Genomic DNA, 27969 nt, shown 5'->3' with positions numbered 1-27969 from the left:
AGTTGTATTGCTTTAATTATCAACTAATATTGAAACTGGATGTACAAATGTGTTTGATTTCAATGTCACAAAGTTTAGTGGACAAAGCATTGAACTTTAAATAAGAGGGTCTATGTTTTAGTTCCTATTTGCCGCTAACTAGTTGGTGATCACTCACTAATGATAGGGCTTAGAACCATCATTTCAGCTCTCCAGGTCTCCTTCTTCTACTATAAAGTAAGGCACTTGGTCAAGAAGGCCTGGGATCTCAGTCCATATCTTCAGACTCCTAAGTTACATATGCAGAGCACTAATTAGAGCCATTTTCAAGAGTTGTAAAGCCTGGAGCTACCATTTAATACATGTTTAAAGTAGATGCTTTTCCAGTGTTATCTAATTTGCTCTCTGAAACTCTATGAGGTATTTTATAGTTGAAGAAACTGAGATTTAGTAAATTAGATTAAGTCACTTGCCCAAGGATACACAGCTAGTACATGGCAACACAGAGAGTCAAACCTGATTTGTCTGCCTTCAAAGCCTGGATTTCTCCATTTACACCTGATCCCTACCCCTTCCAAATATAAAACAGAGGGAGGAAGCGACATATACTATATACCTATTATGTTCCAGAAGTCATACAACAGCTCATTTAGTACCCAAAACACCTTTGTAAAATTAGTATTACTATTTACTCCAATTTTATGGATGACAAAACTGAGGCATAAAAGCTGAAATCATTTGTCCAAGAACTCATGGATAGTCACTGGGAGAGCTAAAACTTGACTGTGGGTCTGAGTCTATAATGTGCTTCAGAAATAGAAATAAATGCATTTTTTTCATTTTAATATTTGTTTTATTCTGTAGCAAATGTATGCATTCATTTGACCTCCTCTGGGTGCACACAGTTAAGAATGCATGTCCATGAAATGTGACCCATCTCAGATGAGCAATGGAATGGCTGGAATGTCCCTAGTTTAATTTGACTGAGTATAGGTTAATATTCACCAATACTGGAATTCTAAATACTAAAAAGTTCTGATCTGCTCTTTGTAGAATTATCACTTAGAAATCATTTAACTTAGGCCATTGACACGATTATACAGAACATGAGAGGTCTGTAGGTATTGGGTCTCCGTCTGACATTGATTTAAAAATAAAATACTGTAGCTTGAAATCATTGCAAGTTCCAGTTAATACAGTCAATTGGTGAGATGTGCTTCCTCACAAGCTGTTTGTAGTTAATTTTAAAAAGACTCCCTTTTTTTTTTTTCCAATATTGTTATTTTTAAATGTCAAGAATCAGATGTCTGCTGTTTAGAACTACTGTACGGCTGCCAGTGACTTTCTGTATCAGGATTTGCAGCAGAGACATGGATTTGAAGACATTAAAACTGTTTAATTCTCAGTTGAGATGTGGTTGGCTTTTGTATATTTGGAATAGAGCATTTATGGCACATCTCAGGGTAAGTGCTCATCGTTAAGTAAATAAAATAGGAAGGGGGTCAAAGGAGTAAAGGGAGTTTTGGTTGTTGATTTGTTTTCGCTTTAAGAAAGCAGGATTCTTGGTTCTGTATATGCCTCTTTATGTAAAGTGAGTGTTGAGTGACTGGTATAATAAGATATTCAGAAGAGCAAGATTTTAGATTTCCAACTGTTAGCCTTAAAAAAAAAAAAATCCCTTCAACTCCATGTATTTTGCATTCATCCAGCAGCAGACACAAGAAAAAGGAAACAAAGCTCTTCGGTAAAAGTAGAGAGAGAGAGAGACACAGAGAGAGAGGGAGAGAGAGGGAGAGAGAGAGCGCGCGCACAAGACGGACAAGAAAGCAAGCACCCTCAGAGATGCAATTTTAGGAGAGCAAAATGATCGACCTTTTTAAGGCTGAGTGGGTTTCTTCAGTTTGTGTGCAAGTTTCAAGAAATGGAAGGACTGACCAGGTTTGAGTACAACTCTTTTATTACTTTGTATTTGGTGATAGTGTGTTGTTTGTTTAGGTGGGAGGGGTTTTTTTGGGGGGGGAGAGTTTTTGTTATTTTATTTTTTCTCTAAATAATGGCTAGCATAACTGAAAGGGCTAAAATCTGATGTGTGTACAGATGGTAAGAAAACAGGTAGAGACATCAGATACCTACACATCTGTGTCTGCAAGAGGCTGCATAGAATCTTTAATTGACAAAGGATCTAAGGTGCTAGATGCCATGAGAGGACATTGTGTGTCTTAATGGTTGAAATGTGATCCGTTGTTTTCCATGACAAGAATCCTGAATGCTTACTGTTCCTTTGCAAAAGTAAAATTTCTGGATGGTTTGCGTTTCTGTGGATTTTCTTGTGGCTTTTTTTTCCCTGTTGGTTAAATAAGACTCCACAAAAGATCACTGAAGAATCATTCATAACAAGCATGAACCCAGAGTTATTTTTTCAATGCAGGTACAACTATTTTTCAAAATTTTGTTCAAAATTATGTCAGCCTTTGCCCAGTGGGGTTTTCTTTCCCCAGCTGAGGTTTTCCTTCCTCTTATTTTAGAACAATTTAAATGATGTTAGTTTTAAAAAAACTACTTTATGTGAAATGCGTGACAGTGCTGAGCAGTTCTGCTAGTGACTTTGGTTACTGTGATGTTTCCTTGCTGCCTTTTATAAAAAAAAAAGTTAACCACATTGACGATTTTCTTTATTTTCAATTTAAATTGCCTTAATAATCCAGCAAAAAGTGTCAAGATTCTTGAATATATTTCCTATTTGGCTTGTACAATCTTCTCCCTATTTTTTCCCTGATATCTTAGTAGAGATGTCCCTCTTTCTTGACAGAAAAATGAGGTTACTTCTGCCTGATCCTACTTTGAATGTAGAGTCAGTGATTCTGGTAATTCTCTCTCTGATTCTCTATAATTCTCTCTGTTACTCAGATCCCAGTATTGGGCAGGGGAGACAACTGGCAAAATATTCTGAGAAAGTAGGGGTCCAGAAAGAGTCAGTGGTAGTAAAAGAAAGATCAAAAATCCTTCCTGAAAGTTGTTAAACTTTATTATTCTTGGTCTGCAGTTTCATTATGCTAAAGACGTTTTCAGCTATACCAAAAGTGCTTGGTTAGCCACAATCAAAGGTTTCATGGCACAGACTTTCAGACCCCACAGAGTCCAATCAACTCATGGAAGGTATAGCATTGCCTAGCACAGAGTAAAAAAGAAAAACCAGCTTTGGATCGCTTAGTAGCCAGTGGACTCTATCTCCTCTTTCTCCATTCTCCTTAGAGGACAGTTTGCTTGGTTGAAAATTAAATACAAGAGCCCAGGGTAAATATTTACCATTCAGTAAAGAAGCATTCATCCATAATCTCTGGTCCATTTGAGATCATGCCTTTACATGACCTAACACAGATGTGATTTGTGAATGGTAGAACACATTGGTTTTTTGCTTACGGTTTTATAGGGGGGTCACTTAAAATATATATGCAGTATGGCCAGCTGGCTTTGACTCGGTGGTTAGACTAGGTTTTTTACCATTTTAGTTTTAAATTCAAAAGCAACAACCTCTCTTGGTGGATTACTGTGCTCATTGGTGAGTTGAATCATGGAAAAATTCCATCTTTATTGTTCCAAACAGCTGAAATCAGAAACTTCATATGGTTCAAACTGTAGTACCTCTAACAGCCAGATTTTTTTCTGTCATTTGCCAGGATAGCTTGGTAGAGAAAAAGAAACCTGGCCTTTTCAGGTCAAATCAGGTTACTATTACTGAAATCCATAAGGAGTTATAAGACCTTACTATGATTTATGTTACTCATTTGAAACTTTGAATCCGTACGTTTTCCTGTTGGATAAAAATAACATGCATTTGGGACTTCACAACAGCGGTTCACTTATCTGCTTCTAAAAGCCATCTCGCCTCATCCCCAACCAGCAGGCTGTGTCCCTAGCTGCCATTTGGAACACATTAGGACACAGGGAAAAATCGTTTTACTCAAGTTTTGTAAATGCATATTTAAGTGTTTTAATAAATTCTTGGACAGAAACCACGGTAACGGGGGGGGGGGCTTTAATTTTTTTTCAGTGAATGATTTATTCTCCTTCAGCCCAATCCTGTTTGTAATTAAAAGGTAAAGCTAAAGAGCTAATTACTGTTAAACAATTAGCAAAGGTAAAGGAGGGAATAGAGTGTAAGGAGATGCCCACCAGCTCATTCCTTCATTTGCCGTGACCAATTTCTTACTTATATTGTTTAACACTTTTATTTCTTGGGGAACACTCATATGACCAAGGAATGACCTCTTCTGGCTCTCTGATCTTTTAAGTTTAAGAATATAAACGATTATCTTGTGGAAAAAAATTGCTTTTTTCCATCTGTTAAAGGTTAGCAATATTCCCTGCCTTGTTTCCATTTCTAAAATAGACTTCTAATTACACTCACAAAATGGGCTTTCTAGGTAAGTATCTTTTCTTTCATGTACATTGCCACTCTTCTCTATCAGTTGGAGCTTCTACTCCTTGTTCTCCCAGAATTTGGAAACTTCCTACAAAATTCAGGCTTGTGCTGTCACAGAGCTGTCTAGGAAGCAGAGTTACGTGGAGTCTAGAGTTACTGTATGTTGTACGCATGTGTCCAGGTCCACATATACACGTTACATCTGCACAGGCATTCCTGTACCCATACTTCTAAAATATGCATTTATACTTATGCTTTCTTTGATATCTGATTCATGACGTAAGATCTATTTCAAACGTACCATTTCACAAAGTCCACGAAAGAAGAATGACTATAAAGTGGGGAAACAGACTTTTCATAGATCCTGCTAAGAAAACAGCTTGGCTTGCTTTTAAAGCGATTATTTTAAATCTCAGACCACTAGTATGAACCAGCTAGGGGGGTTCCTGCTTCCTTAGTGTAAGGATCAATCCCTTTCATACAAAGAGACATCCGACAACAATGAAAGGAAATGACTTCTGTTCCTCTCATTTTTTTTAACCACTGTTAATTATATACTTGCAGGATTGTCAAACTTCTCGCTGATTTTACTCTCCAAGTCTCTCAGACTTTAAGGTGTGTAGTTAAAGAAGCAGGCAGGCTTTATTTTCTGTTTTTCAGAAAAATGATGGTTTCAGCGTTCCTGAACCTCCTCATTGCAAGGCCATCCACTATACCTTCTCATTCACAAACTCTTCCCTGGAAGGTGGGCGTAGCATCGTTCCACCTACCTATTTCTCACCTAATAATCCCCTTACAGAACAACTGTTTCAGATTATTTAGTCCAACCTACTCTCTCTAAAAGTGGGAAAAATAAACCCTAAGGAAGTACCTTGACTGACAAAGATGAGTCATCTCATTACTAGCAGGCTGAGACCAGCACACTAACTGCCCAGCTACAGCCCTGTTCTTTTCCCACTATGTCTCTCACATCTATGAAAACTTTTAAGGCTCTTTTCAAAGACGAACTCATCCTTTCTTACTCCATCCATTTAAGGCAGTGGGGTCAAGGTACCAGGAGGCAAAGAACTGATCTGAAAATGAGATTTGAAGCATGGTTTTGGCTTAAAAGGTTCACAAGAGATGAAGACAGTTGTTAACTAAATAATTACCTGAAGTTCGTAATTCTGGGGTTACAAATGGCAGGGTATGATTTTTAAATTCTAAGTAAAAGAAATGGGTATGTTTCTCCTGTTATCCCTGTCGCTCCCTCCTGCATCCCAGTGGTTTTATTATAAGGAAACCCTGTACCGACGGAGGACAAAGTGAGCAAAATTGCTCCAAGTTCGGGTGTGTGATCTCTAGTCATTACACTCAGAGCCCTGGGACTGGATTGTGAGGATGACATGCTTCTTTCTGGCATCTTCCACTATCTTGGCAGCCAGCTCCTCTCACCTCTCACCTCACTTTCCTAGGATAAAAATTATTAACATAGCTGTAACCGCATTTTTCAAAGCAATGTATGTGTGTGTGTGTGTGTGTGTGTGTGTGTGTGTGTGTGTGTGTGTAATATGTGACACATAGGACATGCTATATTGGGATAACGGGAACAAATATATTAAATCAGGGTAAGTCTAGAAAATGCGAAACAAATAATGCATAGGAGATATCAAGGGCTACAGGTTGATCTCTTGGTCATTGCTTTTGAAATTCAAAAGCGAGAAAATAGAAGATCTAGCTCTAAAGTTGAAAATGCTGTACGAAACGGTATATAGTGGCATCCATGAGGGTAAAAATTGAGCACAATGATACATTTGTCTGCACGTGTAGCCATATATGTGTGTGGCCACTAGCTCTATCATTGAATATTTAGGGCAATAGTTCCTTAACTTTGTGTGTGCAAGAACCACCTTGAGGGTGTCTGTAAAATAAGGATTTGTGGCATCGATCCAAGAGATTCTGATTCTGTAGCTCTGGTATGAGTCCAGTACAGAGATCAATCTAAGGACCACACTTGAACCTGATGCTAGGGAACTGTCAGACTAGATTCATAATTGTATTTACTGAAGGGGGCAGTAGAGTCTAACAGATGAAAACATTGGCTTTACTATCACGACTGACCTCCCACATGACTTTGGGCTCCCTCTACTTAGTACTTCCATTTCTATATCTGCAAAATGGGCATAATGATATGACTCTTGTGTTTGTTAAGGCCTCAGAAAAATATTTCATTTCAAATTCGGGAAAGAAGTAAAAACTATAATGTGAAATGTTTTGAGTTTACAAACCCTCAGATGTTAGCATGCTTCACTGCTTCTTCACGTGTTGCATATACCACTTTTTCTGTTACATTTTGCTTGATCGAACTTTCGTTACACCAAGGTTAGCCTGAACATATCCGATTCTGGGAAAGGAAAGCAGTCTCCCAATGTCGGATGACAAGTCTTCATCACAATGTAGATTTAAGGCTTCCTCACCCCATGTGCCAACTAAACACATAAAGCTTTTGTCTGCGGGTGAAAAGATCACAAAGGGTCAATCTTTTGATAGCTCAGCTTCTGTGGGTCAGGTTTCCCCCACGGCTCGATATTTGCTAATGGAACACAATTTTTCTGGCCTCCTCAAGCTTTCGTGTGTGTTTAGACAAAACCTGCTTTTGTTTTCAGATCCTAAGTCTGTCAAGACCTGCTGCCTTATTCCAGGCAGCTCTGGTAAGTCCACAGGGCAAGTCTAATTAAGAGCAACAGCTATGGGGCTATCCGCTCACCTCCTTTCTTGGGTCTCTGTTGAGTGTTTCTACCAAGGCAGCTTCAATGCGTGGGAGTTCTTCCACCGTTGCTGGCGGATGACAATAGGTCCTTGTCCATCACTCTTTTTTGCTCCTGTCTAAAGTCCCTGATCACTCCTGTTCATTCTCAGATGCCAGCTCCACCACAGGCCACCTGCTGGCCCCGGGTGTACTACAGACATCAGTCTGACTGGCGGCCCCCAGCAGTAAATACATACAAAGGGACACCCCTTTTAAGTCCCTTAAAGGATCCCGACTACTTGTAATCCTTGGATAATTCATCTTTTTTTTTTCTTCTTCTTCTTCTTCTCTCCTAACTAGTAGAAGTTCAGCTGGCTTTTCGGTAACTCAGGGGGTGTCAGTGCAAGTAACTGTCATTTGTTTGCAAATGAACCTGAGCTTTCTGAAAATGATTCCCCTGTAAAATCTTCCCCCCGTCACACTCCTCCAGGCTTCTCGTGGATTTGACATTGTTTCCTGTTCTCCCACCTCTTGGAAGTATTTCATGGCACGCTGAGCAGACACTTTTAGTCAAAAACACCTATAAATAGCTGATTTTCCTGCTTGCTGCCTTCTCTCTAAGGCTTTCACAAAGGAGGTGAACAAATCCACTAGAAATCCACTAGAAACAAACTCTCTGTGAGGGCTGTGCGGTGATGCTTATGAAAAATCCGATCTACAGGCCAACAATTACCGTGTGGGTCCCTTTGCCATATTTGACTTAGGCAATCACTGCCCAGAAAAAGAAACATTTTATTTCACGCCAGCTGATCTCATGAACTGAACAATCAATCAGAAATGTCTCAGATGAGCTTTCCTGCTTCTTTAAAAACGTTTATTTTGACTTTCACGCTGCTTTAAAAAAAGAAAAAATCCCAAAGCCAACAGCTGTTTCTTAGATTCTATTGGTAAATCTAGGTGACCAATTCCTATGGCTATTCTGTGATAGGAAATGTGAAACTACTTCCACGTTCCTCCTCCAAACCGGCCTTGCTTATAGAGAGTTTCACTGTCTGGCCTGTCTTGGCTCTGTCTCCTATGTCACCCATCATCAGCACCCCCAAATCTCCCAGGGTGGTGTCATGGAACTCCCTGGAAGACTGCACTCAGCTAGGCAAGGCCATAATACCAGCCTTCACTGACCTCACTGAAATGACCCTTAGAAATCAGACACATGACATTAATTATACTCGTTCCCTTCCTCCACACCTTACTGAGCAAAGGAGAATTGGGCTTAGCTATTTTATTATATAATTTGGAATTATATAATTATATTATATAATTTGGAAACTCTCCCAAAACCATGTTTACAGCTGAGGAAACTGAGGCCTGGAGAGATTAACCAGCATTCCCTTGGCTCTTCGGTTGTAGAGAGGGGGGTGGGTGCCTTCCTCAGTCCTCTCACCCCACCTGTTAGCAGTCCTCTATCATGGAGCATGATATCGTCATTGATCTTGGTGTTCTGTCTACTCAAGAAGTTCTGCCACCAGTCCTGCTCCCTGCTTTTTCCACTCTAGGCACTGGGTCTAATGTGGTTTTGGTTTAGCCTGTTGCTAAGGTTTCTAGAAAGTACATCTCGTTAAGGCTTTCCTCTTTGTGAACTGAACACGCACAGTCAACACAAGTATGGGAAAGAACTTCAAAGGACAGTTAGCTCAGTGCTTTTGACATTTTTAACCATGGGATTTCTTGTTCATATAAAGCAGAATACATTAAACATAAAGCAGTCCCCACTCTGTATTCATGGGTTCCGCAGATGGAAAATATTAGAAAAATAAATAAATTTCAGAAAGCTCCAAAACGGAAGCTTGAATTTGCCTTGCGCCAGCAACTATTTCCGTAGCATTTCCATTGCATTTACAACTATTTTCAGAGCATTTACACTGTATTAGGTATTATAAGTAATCTAGAGATGATTTAAAGTACACGAAGATGTGCATAGGTTATATGCAAATACTGCACCATTTCAAAGAAGGGACTTGAGCATCCCTGGATACCAAGAGATGACTGCAGTACTCACACTGAAGCAAGACTAGAATTCAAATCGAAATCCCCTTCCCTCCCATCCACTGCCCTGCATCCAAGTTTCCCTGAAGGGGGGGCGGGGGCTTCCAAAGCACAGTTTGAAATTTGTTGCCCATTCCTTAAGCGGATCTTAGCTAAGGAAGAGTTTAATGATTGGTGGGTGGTGGTGGGGGAGGAGACACAGGGATGGGAGGGACCAGGATGGGGCAGAGGAGGGGAGTCTGTATCCACTCTTGATAAACCAACTCTTGACAAGTCAGAAAAATCAGAAAACCCTGATGAAGTCCAAAAGGTGTCAGTTAACTGTCCCAAGCTTGGTAAATTTAATCGGCAGCTCTCCCAGGCTGCAGTCCAGCTGCCCTGTCTTTCCTGAAAACGACAACTGATCATGGGTGCCAAGAGTTCCTGACTGGCTCACAGTATGAAAGCACTTGTTGACTCCAACAGACAAGTTCTTATGTCACCTTCATTCCTTTTCCTCAGCTGTGACCCAGAGAGAGGGACTGGCTTTTCTATGAACAGGCAGGCCTTTCAGCCCCAGGCCGGTGCTCAGCCCGTACACCATACTGAACGCTTCCCCATCTTCATCACACGCTTGATGTACTTACATGGGCTAATGAACGATGGCAATGATAATAAGTCAATGATGAAGGAGAAGAAGGAGAAAAAAGGGAGAAAAAGAAGGACTATAATTTACTGAGAAATTTCAATAGGCCTATGCTTAACATATATTGTCCCTATTTCTGAAAGTTACTAGGGTAGCGGTTCATACCCTCATTTTATACGAAATGGAGGTAATTAATTTGCCCAAGATTATATTGCTGGTAAGTGACAGAATGGAGATTTAAACCTTGATCCGTCTGATTCCACAACCTATTCACCTCCCATCGTACCAGGCTGCCTCTGCTTGGTAAATATTCCCTCTGATCTTTTCCTGACGAATTGTTTCTCAATGAGAATTTATTTTAATGACAATTTTTTAAATGATTAACTATAATTAAAAAACAGATTCTACCTCTATGATTAGGTGTAGTTTGGAAAGTGGCCATGTTAGAAAGTAACATATGAGATTCATTTGCAAAGTCAGATGTATAATGTAAATTGGAGTAGAACAATATCATTCCATATAACTGGAAAATTACATCTCAGCCTATGAAAGAACCGTCACTCAAAGCTGTTGTGCTTATTCTTTTTTCAATGAGAAACAATACAGTTTATCCCTTGAGACTGCCAACCTGATTGTAGTTATAACATTATTAAAACACCATAAGGTTATGTCCCAATTAGAACTGTCTGCCCATTTAATATCCTTTGCTTGTATTAATTTGGGGATGTTTTCTTCTACAAGAATTAACTTCGCTGAAACGGTGAGGAAGGAAACGAGGAATCCCCAAACCCAGTTTCTCTATAACAGTGTGACTTCATACTTTTGTCCTATGGGGATACCAGATAGTTATCTCCAAGGCATGTTTTGAGCCAGAATTCTGCTGGGTGCGTGAGCTCCACACATCCCAAATTGTTAACTAAATATTTGGGAAGTTCACAAACCTTACTATTCGTTAAAATTATCAGAGGTCCAAAGGAAAAGATATGTTTCCCTAAAGGTCGACCTTTAGAATGCTTCTTAATTACTTATATAACTGAATCGAGTAAGCCATGTAATTAATACCCAGTGCAGAGGACTCATGTGTATCAGTTGAAGTTGGCCGGGGGCTACAGATATCCAATAAACAGTGCTGTTAGGGAATGTTAGCAGAGTTTAAACTAAATTTCTATAATAGATAACACAACACTCAGGCTTTTGAAATCCATCAGGATAAAAGGTGCCATACTCAGTTATGAATCTGGAAGTCGTGGAGTCCTTAATATCCTACTTTTCAGCTCATGTTGGACTTTTCCTCATGTACATGTCTCTCATCACAGAGAATTCAGTGTTCTAGCAAGCCCTTATTTAATGCCCTCTCCCTTTGCTTAAGCCCAGATGAAGTTCGTTTAAAGTAATGGATACAGTCTTAATGTTTCCACAGCCTCCACTTTCTCTTGTCAATATTTTATAAAATATCCCCATGCATAAGAAGGAAATGTTAATTATTCACTTCACAGGGACAGGCAAGTAACTAAGAAATGAAAGAACTCACTAAAATTAAACAATGCCAATTTCATCTCATTGATGTTTTTGAACACTGTCCTTCTTAGAGTCAACCAGCCATGATGTCACCCAACTGTCATAATATGTAGTCTCTTCGCGTTATCTACATCGTGAGTGTATAATGAAAAATTCTGTTAAATCATTTACGAGGACAGCCTTCTCAACATCTTTCATTCAACCAAGATTTACTTAGCGCCTGTTTGACCCACACTGAACTCTGGGAGAGGTGACTACATAAACGTGGGAAAGGGAAAGACCAGGGTGGGGAAAGGCAACCAGGCTTCCGGCCCCGGAGGCAGTGGGGCTGCCCAGGCCCTGAGAAGAAATCTGCAGAGACAGCAAACCGGCTGTGGGGAAACCATCCTAGCATTCACGTAGCATCGTGTGCTCATCCAGCAGCAGGCCGGTAGGATGGGACCGCCTGGATTCTGTGGGGGACAGCGCCACACTGCGCCCCCAGAGAACTGAGATGCCGCTGGGGCACCAATAGTTCACAGGCACGAGAAGAGCAGAGGGACAGCAAATCGGGAGAGAACCCCAGGGAATAACAGATGGGTTTATCACACCAAAACCCAACTGTATCCCCGGCTCATACCCCTGAGGGGGCAACTGTTAGGTAGGAAGATATTTCCTAACAAAGCCATCGGATCCCAAGCAAGGTGAAGACCTTCTCGTTATTAAAAATATGTAACGAGAGGCTGGCTGAACATGTCAGGGACAGAGCGAAGGAAATTTCCCTATTTGGGGAAATGAGGGCAGGTGGCCCCCGGGGTTCCTTCAAATCAAATAGTCTCCGTACACAGTGCTTCGCGATGTGGTAGCCACCAGCCACGTGTGGCTATTTAAATTTACATTAATTAAAGTTAAATAAAAGGAAAGATTCAGCCCCTCGGTCACCATGGCCACATTTCTAGTACTCAGTAGTCACATGTGACTGGTGTTTACCATATTGAACAACAAAGATATAAAACCTGCCCGTCACTACAGAAAGTTCTATTGGACTGCGTGGTTCTAGCTGTTTCTTGTCTATTTTAATATACTGAGTTCTACTAGATTTGGGCTTTGCCCCAAGAAGGTAACATCGTGTTGTGATGTCCCAGCGCTTAGAGGTGGTGCCCCGGTGAGAGCTGCCGTGGGAATGCCTGTTTTCCGCCTCCTACTCAGGACAATGGCATCAAATAAACCACTTCACCACTCACATCTTCTAGTTCTTCCTTTAGAAAAATATCTTGCCGAGTTATTGTGAAGAGTAAGTTCTTTAAGGTACCTAGCGTTCAAAAAGCACAACTAATTTTTGACTAGAAACACAAGAACTAGCCTGGGATTTTGTCCAGATTCTCACCCACCATTTATCAGGACTTGCCACGCCTGGGGCCTTGCTCTGGGCGCAGAACGCACAGTGTTTCCCTGGATCTCCCCATCCGCCCTGGCTCTGGCCCCTCCAAGGAGCCTGCTCAGCTCCCACTCTGCCTTTTGTACCTGACTGACCATGAGCTGCCCGGGCAGTACGCAGCACAGCACTTCCATTCACACTCTGAGCTTTGGGCCGAAGCTCTCGCTCGGACAGTAACCCTCACGTGTGATTCTCATTTATGAAAGAGGGCTGCCAAAATTTTCTCCTACTCACGGTGATTTGTAAATTACAATGTTGTGGCACCCCTGGGAGCTGCCGCTGGGTGCCAATGGGTTCAGAAGTTGGCGATGCATGGTATTATCTGCTACAGCCAGCCGCACGGCTGGTGCCAATCAGACGGGCCCCCCTCCCCCCGACAACAGGTACCGTTTGCACGTTACCTGAGGCACTCCTGCATGCCTCACCTTCTCCTGCCTTTGACCAAACAGCAAGAGCTTTCTAGAGAGGCCCTTGGAGTATTCGCTACGGGTTATTTGGGGGCAGTGTTTACTTCAGCCCTATTCACTGAGAAGAGTGGGCACCTCCCTGCTGCCTATGAAATAAATCAATGTACCAATGGATGGGTGTCAATGAGAGACTTAGCACACCATTCTGAGTTGGAAATAAGAGTCACCTGCTTAGGTAAGAGGCAGTAATCTCATGGAATAATAACCAGCACGTACGTTGTAGTCTTCTGTTTTAACGTAACCGGTATTACCAAAAACATGCCGTCTGGCCACATTTGTTTACTTTCCAAACGTCAAAAGCCGTATTTTCTCACACTGTTCTCTGAAACCAAGTGTTCTTTGGCCAACTTTGAGGCCTAGAAAGAGATTGCTTCAGCCCCACAAGGCAGAAAAATGCCATTGGTGGCAGGCCAGTTGGAAAGCTTGCTTTCCAGAATAGGCCTTTCTAGAAAAGCTTACAAGCCAGGCCTCCCTAATACAGACCCTCAGAGGAAGAGGGTTTCCAGGCCTGAAGCATCTCAGGAAGGTTACTTATGGTGCCGGGGCTGCCCAGAAGCAGAAGTGACGAGCTTGCACATCTGACTGACTTTGGAAGTAATCCTACCTTGAGAAGACCGTTGGATGGGGTGGAGGAGAACTCAGATGCAGGAAGGCAGGGCACACCCATCCACCTAATTCAGTGCTCTTAGCCTGCGACTGTGGACAGATAGGACACGTAGTCCCCAAGAACGGACTCTAGGGGGTCGTGAACTCCTGAATTTAACACATTGAGGAGGGGGTTGTTTGTGTTCATCCTGTTCTGGAGAAAAGTCCTTAGCTTTTAGCATGTCCCCAGAAGACATAAAGGGCTACTAACAAGTTTAAATTATGATATCCTTAAAATTAGGTAGCTTTTCCCCCAGATGATCCAGCAATCCCACTCCTGGGCATATATCTGGAGAAAAACGTAATTCCAAAAGACACACACACCCCAATGTTCACAGCAGCACTGTTTACAATAGCCAAGACATGGAAGCAACCTAAATGTCCATCCACAGATGAATGGATAAAGGAGATGTAGTACGTATATACAATGGAATATTACTCAGCCATAAAAAAGAATGAAATAATGCCATTTGCGGCAATATGGATGGACCTAGAGATGATCATACTAAGTGAAGTCAGACAGAGAAAGACAAACATCATATGATACCACTTGTATGTGGAATCTAAAAGAAGGATACAAATGAACTTATTTATAAAACAGAAATAGACTCACAGAGTTAGAAAGAAAACTTACGGTTACCAAAGGGGACAGGGGGAGAGGGATAAATTAAGAGTTTGGGATTAAAATATACACACTACCATATGTAAAATTGATAACCAACAAGGACCTACTGTATAGCACAGGGAACTAATACTCCATATCTTGTAATAACCTATAGTGGAAGACAATGTAAAAAAAGACTAGATAGATAGATAGATATAACCGAATCACTTTACTTTATACCCGAAACTAACACAACATTGTAAACCAACTATATTTCAAGAAAAAAATTTTTTAATTAGCTTTTTCCTTAAAAAGTTAAAGCTGATGACTTTCCTTCTTCCTTGTGACATCTCATTAGAAAAGCCTTTTGGGTTATAGCCTTAGAATACTTTGAGGAATGGGGAATTTTTCAAGAATTATTATTGTGGGTGCCTGTTACCTGAAATAGATAGATCCTGTGTTGGAACTTGGAGATCCTGTTACAAAGTAAAGTGTGTGATAGGATTTATCGTAAAGGAGCTCTTCCTGAGTGATCAATTCAAGTAACAAAAAGTGAGGTTCTGCTGTGTACAAGGGCTGAAGCTGAGATAAGAGGGGAATTCAAAGATTTGTAAAATAGCTCACACTCTTAGAGAGTTTGTAGTCTAGTGGGACACTGGGTGGTTAGATAAATAGAATACAAGGCAAAGTAAGAAGCAGTATGAAGATACCTGAACAAGGAATATGGAGGTTGATAGGACAAAAATTCCAACCTGGGGTTTAGGAAAGGGAGGATAAAGAAGAAAGGTTTCCCCATTTGAAACACTATGTCTCTGAAGCTTTGGTATCATTCCTTTGGAAGCACATTGGTAGGGATTTCTCTTAGCTTTTGCCCATTTTTACTAATCTCTCAGTAATTTAGCTCTGTATCTCCCATGCCTGACTTAGTGCCTAACAGACACCATTTATGTATGTATGTATGTATGTATGGATGGATGGATGGATGGATGGACGGACGGATGGGTGATGGATGGGTGGGTGGATAGGTGAGTGGGTGGATGGATGGATGGATAGGTTAATAGGCAAGTAGGTGGGGGGGTGAGTGGATTGATGGATGGATGGATGGATGGATGGATCACAGGCAGGAGAGAGGAAAGGCACAGAGAGAGGGAGAGAAGAAGAAATAGAATTCACAACATCATAGTAGTTATTTCACCAGCCAGCTCAGTTCAGAGTCTCGTGGGAGAGGAGTTTAGAAAGGTCAACATCTCCATGGATCAGAAGTCTGGGCACAGTCTAGCTCAGCTGAGTGGCGTGCTCAAGGCCTTCCAAGGCTGAAATGAAGATATCAGCTGGGCTGGGCTCTCATCTGCAGGCTCTGGGGAAGATTCTACTTCCAAATGAATTTAGGCAGATAGCGGAATTCAGTTCCCCGCGGCTGTACAACTGAGGTCCTTGCATCTGCAAGCCACCAAACGTCGTATCAAACCTCTGATCGTGCTTTGAATCCCTCTGACTCTCTCTGCCACATCTCTCTGACTTTCTCTTCTGCCCTCAGCCAGGAGAAAACTCTTCTTTTACTTTTCACTTTTATTTTATTATGGTAACATAGACATAGCATAGACATAACACCCCTCTTCTTTTAAGGGCCCACGTGATCACAGTGGGTCCACCCAGATTAATCCAGTATAATCGACCTATTTTAAGATCACCGATCAGTAACGTTACTGACATCCGCAAAGTCCCTTTGGCCATGAACCAGAACATATTCACGGGTGTGACAGCAGGGGTTAGAGATCATGGGAGTCAAAATTCTGTCTACCATAATAGTTAACAACAGAGTGCATATAAATAGTAAATTGGTGACGAGGGCACTTTTAGTGACAGTCATGCCATTCAAAGGCATGCAGTCAGTTTTAGGAAGATAAAGTACAGCTTTGGATCCAGACAGCTGTGTTCAAACCCTGTGTTTTACAGATTAGGCAACTTTGAGTGAGTTATTTAACCTCTCTCTGCCATGGGCTCCTCCTTTGTAATATGGTGGTAATAATAATCCCTATCGTGTAAGGGTCTTGAGAGGATTAAATGGGTGAATGTAATATAAAAGACGTAGGACAACGCTTGGAAAGGGAGCATTATATATTATATAATGCCTCAAGAAATGCTATGATTATTACTATTGAGTGTGAAAACGTGCCGGTACCAACATGAACTGAAACAAGGCAGCAGATCTAAGAGACATTGCAGAAGTTACCGTTAGAGGACACAATTTCGTTTAGTCAGGCTTTTGAGGAAGTGAAATCCTACAGCATCTGTACTCGTTTCCTATTGCTGCTATAACAAGTAACTGCAAATCTAATGGTTTAAACACAAATTTATTATCTTACAGCTCTGGGGATCAGAAGTCTGAAATGGGTCTCACTGAGCTAAAATCATATCAGCAGGGCTGTGTCCTTTCTGGAGGCTCTAGGGGAAAATGCATTTTCTTGCCAATTTTCCAGCTTCTAGAGGCTGCCTGTATTCCTTGAGGCCTGGCTCCCCCTTCATCTTCGGAGCCGGCAGTCACATCACTCTAATTTCTGCTTCTGTGGTCACGTCGTCTTCTCTGACTTTCCTGCCTCCCTCTTTCACTTACAAAGACCCCTGTAATTACATTGGGTTCATCTGGACAATCCAGGATAATCTCCCATCTCAAAATCATTAACTCAATCACCTCTGCAAAGTCCCTTTTGCCATGTAAGGTAACACTGTCACAGTTTACCTGGCTTAAAACGTGGGCATCTTTGGCGAGCCATTATGCCACCTGCCACAGAATCTACCACCTCATCTGTGATATGTTTTTTTAACCTAATCATTTTTGAAACTTTGTATGAAAAGTGTGTGAAATCATCTGCCCAGAGCATATCAGCTAAATGAGATCAATGTACGCATTCAGTGGTCCTGGAGACTTCTTTCACGCGGAGATGGACTAAAAGGGCATCAACTTCTGTGTTTGTTAGATTATCTAAAACTATCTGACTATTTAGACTATTTAAACTATGTTAGTCTATTTTAAGCCATTTTAAACTATTGGGTCTAGATTCCTCTTTGCCTATGTGTTATATATTTGCTGCTTTTTTAAAATTTAGAATGTTTAATATTCACTTAAACTTACACTAAAATGCCAATTCTTCATATCACTTGAGGACATCTTTCCAATATCTATATGTAAATACATACATTTTACACATTTGCAATTAACATGTTGCATGTATTTTTGCCTTTTGCTGCATGTAATATAATTTTTAAATCAAATACTTGTGAGCACTAACTACATGTCAGGCACTCTGTTAAAGACTGGGCATACAGGGCTTCCCTGGTGGCGCAGTGGTGGAGAGTCCGCCTGCCGATGCAGGGGACGTGGGTTCGTGCCCCGGTCCGGGAAGATCCCACATGCCGCGGAGCGGCTGGGCCCGTGAGCCATGGCCGCTGAGCCTGTGCATCTGGAGCCTGTGCTCCCCAACGGGAGAGGCCACAACAGTGAGAGGCCCGCATACTGCAAAAAAAAAAAAAAAAAAAGACTGGGCATACAAAGTTGAAAAATACAGCTTCTAGCCTCAAGGATTTCTTACCATAGTGGGAGAGAGGAGGGATGCTGATGGTAAGAATTTTTATTTTTATTGGAGTATAATTCCTTTACAATGTTGTGTTAGTTTCTGCTGTACCATGAAGTGAATCAGCCATATGTATGCATATATCCCCTCCCTCTTGGACCTCCCTCCCACCCCACCCCCCATCCCACCCCACCCCCCATCCCACCCATCTAGGTCATCACAGAGCACCGAGCTGAGCTCCCTGTGCTATACAGCAGGTTCCCACTAGCTATTTTACACATGGTAGTGTATTTATGTCAAACCTAATCTCCCAGTTCATCCCACCCTCCCCTTCCCCCCCATGTCCACATGTCCATTCTCTACATCTACGTCTCTATTCCTGCCCTATAAATAGGTTCATCTGTACCATTTTTCTAGATTCCACATATATGCGTTAATATACAGTATTTGTTTTTCTCTTTCTGGCTTACTTCACTCTGTGTGACAGACTCTAGGTCCATCCGCATCTCTACAAATGACCCAGTTTCGTTCCTTTTATGGCTGAGTAATATTCCCTTATATATATGTACCACATCTTCTTTACCCATTCAAAAGGAAAAAACATGTTTAAAATATATAGAATTGCCTAGGCTTGGAGCTTGAATGACTTGGTTGTCAGGAAAGAGAAGAATAGAAATGAAGACCAATTTATGGTTTGAAGAATTGGATGTATGTCAGTATCTCCAATTGAGATAGGTAATCTGGGAGAAAAAATAAGTTGGGATGGGAAAGATGATTTAGTTCTAGACATCTTGAATCTGATGTGCCTATAGAATATCCAGTTGAAGGTGTCCCATAGGCAAGCCTTCACTTATCCGAATATTATTTAGGAGGATATCATAATAATTCAGACAAGAGATGATTGTGGTTCAGACAAAGCTAGAAGCAATAAAGATGGAGAGAAGTAAATGTATCTTTCTACCGTATCTTTAAGGTGCCAGGTTAGTCAAAAGTCCTCAGGTGAGGAAGACAGAAAAGTGAAGGCAGCTGAATTTATGAGTCTGGAGTTCAGGAAGCTGTCAGGGCTGGAGAAGGATTAGCTGGGAGTTATCACGTAGAAGGTAGAGGTAAGTTTGAGTGAATGAGATCACATTGGGACATGTATGTTAGAAGGTGAGGCAGCACAGACCAGTTTCCTAGGTTACACAGATATTTAAACACAGACAGGTAGCAAAGGAAAAACCATGCTAATGGGTCAGCAAGATCAAAACAGCCTGGAAGTAAAGGGAGATCAGGATTTCAAGAAATAGGAAAAGTTGAACAAGGTCAACTACCAAAGAGGGGTCGAGTCAGACCTGGAATGAAAAGTCTATCAATGAATCTGGCAATTAAGAAGTAACTATTTGGGCTTCCCTGGTGGCGCAGTGGTTGAGAGTCTGCCTGCTGATGCAGGGGACGTGGGTTCGTGCCCCGGTCCGGGAAGATCCCGCATGCCATGGAGCGGCTGGGCCTGTGAGCCATGGCCGCTGAGCCTGCGCATCCAGAGCCTGTGCTCCGCAACGGGAGAGGCCACAACAGTGAGAGGCCCGCATACCGCAAAAAAAAAAAAAAAAAAAAAAAAAGAAGTAACTATTTAATTTGCCAGTAGTTTCATTATTATCATAACGTATCATTTTGTGTATATACATTGTATGCATATATATGCTTATCATTTTAATAAATGCTTATTATTTTTAATGTCTAGCATTTTAATAAAAATATTGTGGCTATTAAAGTATGCTAACACACCATGGTTAGAATACTGATTTCTCAATTATTTCGCATTTGAATTTTTTTTTTACATTTTTCACCATTATGAATAATGCCTTAAACGTCTTTTTCAATAAAATGTGGACAGTTTTTTCTGGTTAGTATTCCCAAATATTATGCACTCGTCTTAAATTCAAAAAAAAAGAAGTGCAAGTAAATCTTAGTATCTTCAAATAATTTAAAAATTCTGATTTTGAATAATTATTCGGCAGAGACTTGTTTACCCTTTCCGTTGTTTTCAGATGGAGACAATCACAAACATTTGGACTATGGTCTAGCATGGAACGCACGCTTCCAAAGCCAGCATTTCCTCGGTATATTACATCCTGAAGTCCTCTATTGATGCAGTATTATAGTGAATAACCTCCAGAGGAATCTGTTTCCTTTCTCTACATTACAAACCATTTAACACCCATGAGTAATAGGTTTCTTCACTTGCAAAGGACTAAAGTAATTTCCCATTTATTAGCTATTTTTGTTGACCTCACTTCACTAGAGATCCTCAATCTAAGTTTTATTTTAGCAATCACAATTCTCTCATCTAATTAACAAAAAAATTGGGCCATTGCCTCAGTGGCCTGCATTCAACCCTATTTTGACTGGCGATTTTCTAATAATATCTCATGCTCCTTTCCACCCCTGTACTTGTAACAGTAGTTTCTGTTGCTTTGAGTTCATTCTCTTTGCCCCCATTCTGCTCTGTTTGTTTGTTTTTTCCCCTCACGTTTCTTTTTTTCTTTTCCTGTATTTACTTAGTAACCTATCCAGATCTTTCACTGTTACAAATGCCTCAGGAAGCATCCAATTACTTAATCAGTAGAAATTCCTGGATTCGCTGGGCCGATGGGAATGCCAAATGGTAAGGCTTTTTGCACGTTATCAAATGGCCTCTAGAAAGGGTCCCTGAATTTTCACCCCAGAAGCAGTTTCCATTCTTGACACCCTTCTTAGAAGATTCTTCTCTGTCGTGAGTCCAAGCCCACCTCTCTTTCTTTAACTTGGATGTAGAGCTATGTGAAATAAATCAAATTTTTCTTCTACAAGGCAGTCCTTCAAATGTTTGATTAAAACTATTGTTCGCTTCCCTGGTGGCGCAGTGGTTGAGAGTCCGCCTGCCGATGCAGGGGACATGGGTTCGTGCCCCGGTCCAGGAGGATCCCACATGCCGTGGAGCGGCTGGGCCCATGAGCCATGGCCGCTGAGCCTGCGTGTCCGGAGCCTGTGCTCCGCAGCAGGAGGGGCCACAAGAGTGAGAGGGCCGCGTACCGCAAAAAAAAAAAAAAAAAACTATTGTTCGCCCATAAGTCTTCATTGCTCTATCTTCAAAATACCTAGTTCCTTCAGCAATTCTCTGAGAATAGGACATCAAGCTCTTTTAGCTGACAACAGACAAATTGTATTTTGTTCCAAGAAAAGCAGCATCTCTCTTAACTTATGATATTATTTTGTGAACAATATTTCAGTTGAATTTGGACTTCACAGCACCCTTTGAAAATCTTTGGATATGAATACCCTACTTCTATCAAGGTACCAGCTCGTCTGGCAGCCATGCCAACCTGTCTCATACTCAGAAAAAACTGTGAGCCATTCATTCACATGAAATCATTTTGACATGTTTGTCTTACCTTGTACTATGCGCTTAGGTGGTTTAACATAATGTAGACTATTATGTTTATCTTTATTAAATGTCATCTTATAAATACAAATGTGTCTTTCTAGCCCAAGGTCACTCCTTACTATTATGCACAGTCTAATTCTAGAGAACATCATTTATATTAGTAGTTATCTTAGTTATTTATTTATTACCGTAATTTTCCAGAAAATGACAGTAGAGTCTTGTGGAAGGGACAGGTTGTTTCTAATTCACCCACCTAAAAGTGCCATTTGGACGACCAGAAAGAATGCTTTCACTGTCAAAACTGGAGAAATACTAAATCTGAAATCCAGCATTTTAAATATTTTCCCAAGATGTATTATATTCTAAATCTCATAATAGTGTCTAATATATCATCATGGAAGTTGATGATTAAAAAACTGTTCAGAATAGGGCCAAAAAGAAAGGCTTATGCATACCACTAAAGACCACTCTCCACTTTTTCTTGAAATTATTTATATACCATCTAGGAAAAGCCATTCAACCAGTTGTGAATCTCCTATTCAGTCCACTTTTGGACTGTTCAAAAGTGTATCGGTTTATCACCGGTATTATTGGGGAGGTTCATAATATACGTTTATTGGGGAAATTTTGTAAAATACATAAGAAAATAAAGAAGAGAATCAAAATCACCCAGAGATAATCACTGTAAATATTTTTGTGTTATTGCTGTTCTTTGAAGATACTGATATCACTAAACCTCTGAATAAGCTCACCAAAAAGAGAAAAAGAAAGCATAATATAAACACTATTAGGCATGAAGACAGGAACAGGGATAAATTTACAGTAGATATTAAATCTATCGTAGGACTAGAACAGAAATAGATAATTATAGAAATTATAGAACAGAACAGAAATAGATAATTGATAACAGTTAATTGATAACAGATAATTGATAACAGAACTAGAACAGAAATAGATAATTGATAATAAAACAAAGTATTCAAAACTCAGTAAAAACAAGAACCATGAATACATCCATAACAGTTTAAGAAACGGACACATTAGTTTAACATTTACTCAGAAAGAGAAAGACCAGACCCAGATAGTTTCATGAAACCAGCGAGAATATGTTAATCCCTGTCATATAAAAATTCTTCTAGAGATCTGAACAAAGAAAAGATGCCCAGTTCATTTTAGGACTTCGTATAATCTTAACTAGATGACGGCAGTCTGAGAAAGGAAAATTGTAATGCAATTTCTCTCACGAACCTGATGCAAAAATTCTTAATAAATATTTCAATAAAATTAACTAATTATAAATAATGTAAAATAACATGACCAGACGGGATTTATTTGCTAATGAAAGGAAGCCTTAGCATTAGAAAAAAAATATTCATACAATTCACAGCAACTAGGAGATTAAAGGAGAAAACACACATGACTATCTCAATATATGCATAAAAGACATTTTATAATATTCAACAGCCATTAAGGATTTAGAAAAAAAGTAAAACAAACTAGTAATAGAAAAAAGTTCTTAAAGTATATCTACATATGTATAGCTACAGAAACTTCATGTCATATCAGATCATAAAGGTATTCCTTTTAAATCCATGAAAATGATATACCTCTTCTAAAATGTGTTGAGGTAGATTTTGGCCACTGGTTCTTTTTTTATTGTTATTGAGGTATAACTGACATATAGCGTTATATTAGTTTTAGGCGTACAACATAATGATTCAATATTTGTATATACTGTAAAAATGATCACCACCAGAAATAGAGACACAGACGTGGAGAACAAACATACGGACACCAAGGGGGGAAAGCCGGGGCGGGGGTGGTGGTGGCGGTGGGATGAATTGGAAGATTGGGATTGACATGTATACACTAATATGTATAAAATAGATAACTAATAAGAACCTGCTGTAGAAAAATAAATAAATTAAATTTTAAAAAAAGATCACCACCATAAGTCTAGTTTACATCTGTCACCATACACAGTTTAAATTTTTTTTTCTTGTGATGAGAACTTTTAAGATCTACTCTCTTAGCAACTTTCAAATACGCAGTGCAGGATTATAAACTATAATCACCGTGCTGTACATTACACCCCAGGACTTCTTTATTTTATAACCAGAAGTTTGTACCTTTTGACCATCTTCACCATTTCCCACAACCACCACCCCCCGCCTCTGGCAACCATCAATCTGTTCTCTGTATCTATAAGCTCAGGGTTTTTTTTTTCCGATTCCACATGTAAGTGAGATCATACAGTGTTTGTCTTTCTCTGTCTGACTTGTTTCACGTAGCATAATGCCCTCAAGGTCCACCCATGTCACAAATGGCAATATTTCATTATTTTTATGACTGAGTAAATATATATATATGCATGCCACATCTTCCTTATCCATTCATCCATCAGTGGACACCTAGGTTGCTTCCATGTCTTGGCTATTGTGAATAGTGCTGTAATGAACATGGGGGTGTTGGCCACTGATTCTTTGATGACATTTTTCTGTTGACATTTTCTGTTTCATGTCTGTCTACAGCCCATCCTCTAGGATTTTCCCCTAGAAAGGTTCATTTGCGCAATAGGACCCAAATTCTGGCACGTCCAAAGCTCTTTTTACTTGAGTCTTTACATTGGAAAGAGCTTAACTAGACAGAGAATCGTCGGCTCCTGCTTTCTTAGCTCAGTCTCTTGTAGATGCTGCTCTGTTCTGTGCTCAGGTTACATGTTTCTGCAGGTAAGTCTAATGTCCACCTCATTTTCTCTCCCTTAACCTCATTTCATCTTTTTGCTTGACCACCTAAAGGATTCTTTTCAAAACTTTTTCTGAGACATTTCTTTACACTGACCATTCTGAATGACGTCTCACTGATAAAATGGTTACCTTTTCATTAAATAGATTTTAGACTTTTTATTTCAGAAAAGCTCTCTTGCCTTATATTTTAAGATAATTATTCTATTCCATTGGTTTGACTTTCTTTGCGAATCACAGCTATGCCTATGTTGGCTATATTGCCTTGTTTCTCTAATCCTTCTGTATCCTTTTTTTCTCGGCACCATTTCTGTGCTCTTTTCGTTCTTGTCTTTTGTGTCCCTTTATTGACCTTCCTTTCCTTCAATTCTGCCAGTTCCTATTTCACATCCTCCAGCTGTCTACCAGCAACCTTCGTTTTCTCACTTTTTTCCCTGAGTTCTTATCATTCTGCTTTGTGATCTTCGTTTATAGCTGTAATTGCTTCATGAATTACTGTTTCTATTTGGGTTATGCTTTTAAACTTCGTGGCAACATATTTTCCTGGTACATTTTCATTATTTATAAGAAATTTGTGGCTGCTGTTTTCCATATTCCCTAGAGGACCTGCACACATGTTCCTTTTATGTTACTCTTATTTAAACAAGTTTTTTGGTTTGGGGGGTTTTTTTGTTTTTTTTTTTTTTACTATTCAAACAGTTTAATACATCTTTTTTCAGAAGAACTCTGCTGGCGGTAAATCTTCACAATCGCACTTACATTTTAAAATTCGGAGACTTGGAACTATCACAAGAAATGCTAGAAGCCTACTAGATATACATTTTATTTAAATTTCACGGTACTGAAATGTCAAAGTACTTATTTAGGACTCAATGTAAAATAGCCCTAGATCTTAAAGGAAAAATACTGTCAAATCTGAAATCAGATTGTAATCTTTGGGCAAGCTGTTAGGGCTTTAGTGATTCCTCTTCCATTTTGAGCTTTTAAAATAGTGACTGCTGGGCTTCCCTGGTGGCGCAGTGGTTCAGAGTCCGCCGGCCGATGTAGGGGACACGGGTTCGTGCCCCTGTCCGGGAAGATCCCACATGCCGCGGAGCGGCTGGGCCCGTGAGCCATGGCCGCTGAGCCTGCACGTCCGGAGCGTGTGCTCCGCAACGGGACAGGCCACAACAGTGAGAAACCCGCGTACCGGAAAAAAAAAACAAAAAAAAAAAACAAACCAGTATAAGAAAGAATGATGAGATCAACATTCACCATTCTTGGATCTCCAGCAAATTCAGGATCAATGTAGAAAATTACTGGCATATCTACTCCCTCTTGTGGATTAAGCCCTTGCTCTTCAAAACAGAACAGAGGCACTGCATCTTATTGAAATACTGTCCAGCTTCAAATGGTGCGACGTTGTACGTAGGAATTCCGTTTACTGGTTTGTCAGTAGGAGTCTTAGCTTTATAAAACGCCAGTGCAGTCTCCCCTGGCACTACGTATATTTCTGTCTGCTGAGGTCTAAAGTTCCACTGGAGACTTGCATGCACATCTGCATTAAAGGTGACTTCAGTGATGCGATCCTTAACAGGTACCATGTTTCCAGTCTGGTCTGATGCATGACCTGCTACTGCCGATTCTCCAGGTCCAGTAGTCTGGCCGTAGAGCCGGTAAAGGGGCACGGCGGCGCAGGACACCCCCCTCCCCCCAGCATGCCCACGGCCGCAGCGGCCAAGTTCGTGAGGAGTGTCTTGTTCGGCCGCCGCCAATCCTCGTCCTGTGCGTGCGTGAGGGGGTTCGTGCCCTTCGGCCGCCGCGGCGGCCGCCGCCGCACCGCCAGCCTCGGGCGCCTCCCTGTCCCGAGCCGTCTCAGCTCCCTCTAGGCGCCCCCTGTCCCTCTTCTCCCCGACTGGAGACAAGGCTCTACCCTCTCCGCAGCCCTGGTCCTGTTCCCAGGGTGATTCCAGGGCCACCCGCAGGGAGCGACGCGCCTTCATCCCGGACGCCAGAGCCCTCCCATGGCCTGAACAAGTTTTTTGTTTGTTTGTTTAAGAGAATCAGAAGGTAGGCAGTCATTTTTCAAGCATTCATGAACCAAGGGCTTCCTTTGCTGTTGCTACAGTTATCCACTGTTTCTTTATCGTATGACGCATCTGTGTACTCACACATCCCCTGACTCTCAGACAAAACCTAGTTCTTTTCTCCCTCAGTTATTTCATGGATGACCCCGCACGTTACCAGTCACGTGGGGACAGAAATGATACAGTCATTTTTAGAAAGAATTTTTCTGGCCCTTAGTGAGATTTGCCCATTCACCCTCCACCACCTACATCAGTCCCTGCCTTTCCACGCTGCAATGCTCTCAGACTGAGGTCCTCACTTCGGGGGAGGGTGTATTTGGCAGAGCTTTCCGAGCTCTGCTACAGCTAGGTCCCCTTCATACCTCTCATTTACCTGCCACTTTCCTATCCCTTTCCTCCTTGGCTTTCTGCCTGACTCCGATTTGGGAGTTTGTGGGTGTTCTGCTGGTTTTGCTGAAAATGTGATTTCTGGGTAATTCTCTTTCTTTTGTTGTATTATTGTTTTTGTTGTTCGGAATGGCTGCCAGGAAGAGAAGTGAGAAAAATCAGTGGAAACCAGTCCTGTTAACGTTTAGAAATATTTTCCTCCTGTTTTCTTTCTATAAAGATGACTTTGCGTAAGGAAGCGCAGGTTATATGTATACCCATCGACCAAGTTAATCTTCAAAAATAAAAGTAAAACACAGTCAGCCTAGCATACTACTTCTTCATAAACGCAAGCTGCTTCTTCCGGTGCTCAGAGATCGTCCTTTAACAGCCTGTTCTAGGAGGCTGCTGCTTTGTAAACTCAAGCCCATCAAGCTGTGCTCTTTTGGATGATTCAAAAGACTTGTCCATCTTCATCTTTCCCCATCACATTGTCTTTGACAGGTTTTAATTACCCACCTTGATTCTGGGGTCCTACCGAAAGCTCTCTGTGTACACAAAGATGTAATTTGCCTGAGCACAGCAACTTAAGTTGATTGTTTTTAGGTGTGCCCTCCTTTCAAAAGGAAAATGTCTTCACCGGGGAAACTAAATTCTGAATTTAATAAATCTCACGATATTTTAAAACATCCTGCGTGCTCATTTTCTAAGCAAAATGCTTAATAGTGGATCTTCATGCAGTAGCGAGATCACAGCTGTGATGACAAGGGAACGATATAAAATGGTCAGATTTTATAAACAAGAAGACTAGTCCTGACACCCAACATAGAACATATGCTTTAAATGATTTCACTAGTAGCAATTATGCTATCATTACCCTCCCACCACAGCCTGCCAATTTAAGAGCTCTTTCACTGATTCATTCAAAAACTATTTATTAAATGCCTACTGTTGCCAGGCCCTGTGTAATTGCAAAGGATTCAGTGATGATCAGAAACAGACATGTATATATCACCCTTCCCCCTCCCCGTATCCTCAAGTCCGTTCTCCAGTAGGTCTGTGTCTTTATTCCTGTCTTAACCCTAGGTTCTTCATTTAAGACATTTTTTTTTCTTAAATTCCATATATATGTGTTAGCATACGGTATTTATCTTTCTCTTTCTGACTTACTTCACTCTGTATGACAGACTCTAGTAAGGTACATAGCTAGTGGGAAGCAGCCGCATAGCACAGGGATATCAGCTCGGTGCTTTGTGACCGCCTGGAGGGGTGGGATAGGGAGGGTGGGAGGGAGGGAGACGTAAGAGGGAAGAGATATGGAAACATATGTATACGTATAACTGATTCACTTTGTTATAAAGTA

General features: G+C 40.9%; 1 protein-coding gene and 1 pseudogene across 12 annotated transcripts in view; one reads left to right on the top strand and one right to left on the bottom strand.

The window, feature by feature from the left end:
- Positions 1-27969, top strand: part of DLGAP1 (DLG associated protein 1) — a 323485-nt gene that overhangs the window by 4256 nt on the left and 291260 nt on the right. For 5 of the 12 annotated variants that reach the window (XM_065889920.1, XM_065889916.1, XM_065889914.1 and 2 more), the window contains exon 1: positions 1350-1442. The exons of 2 other annotated variants lie outside the window; for them this stretch is intronic. In XM_065889920.1, coding sequence (XP_065745992.1) covers positions 1350-1442 — 93 coding nt within the window. Of the gene's footprint in view, positions 1-1349; positions 1443-1842; positions 1918-27969 lie in introns of those variants that run through there. 5 more of the 12 variants (XM_065889917.1, XM_065889915.1, XM_065889913.1 and 2 more) reach the window with 1 other exon arrangement.
- LOC136133147 (cytochrome c oxidase assembly protein COX11, mitochondrial-like) lies at positions 13889-26179 on the bottom strand (annotated as a pseudogene).

This window comes from Phocoena phocoena, chromosome 13 (genome assembly GCF_963924675.1).
Source record: "Phocoena phocoena chromosome 13, mPhoPho1.1, whole genome shotgun sequence".
Classification (NCBI taxonomy): Eukaryota; Metazoa; Chordata; class Mammalia; order Artiodactyla; family Phocoenidae; genus Phocoena; species Phocoena phocoena.
Note: the sequence above shows the minus strand (reverse complement) of the source record. Positions and strands in the feature narration are given on the sequence as shown.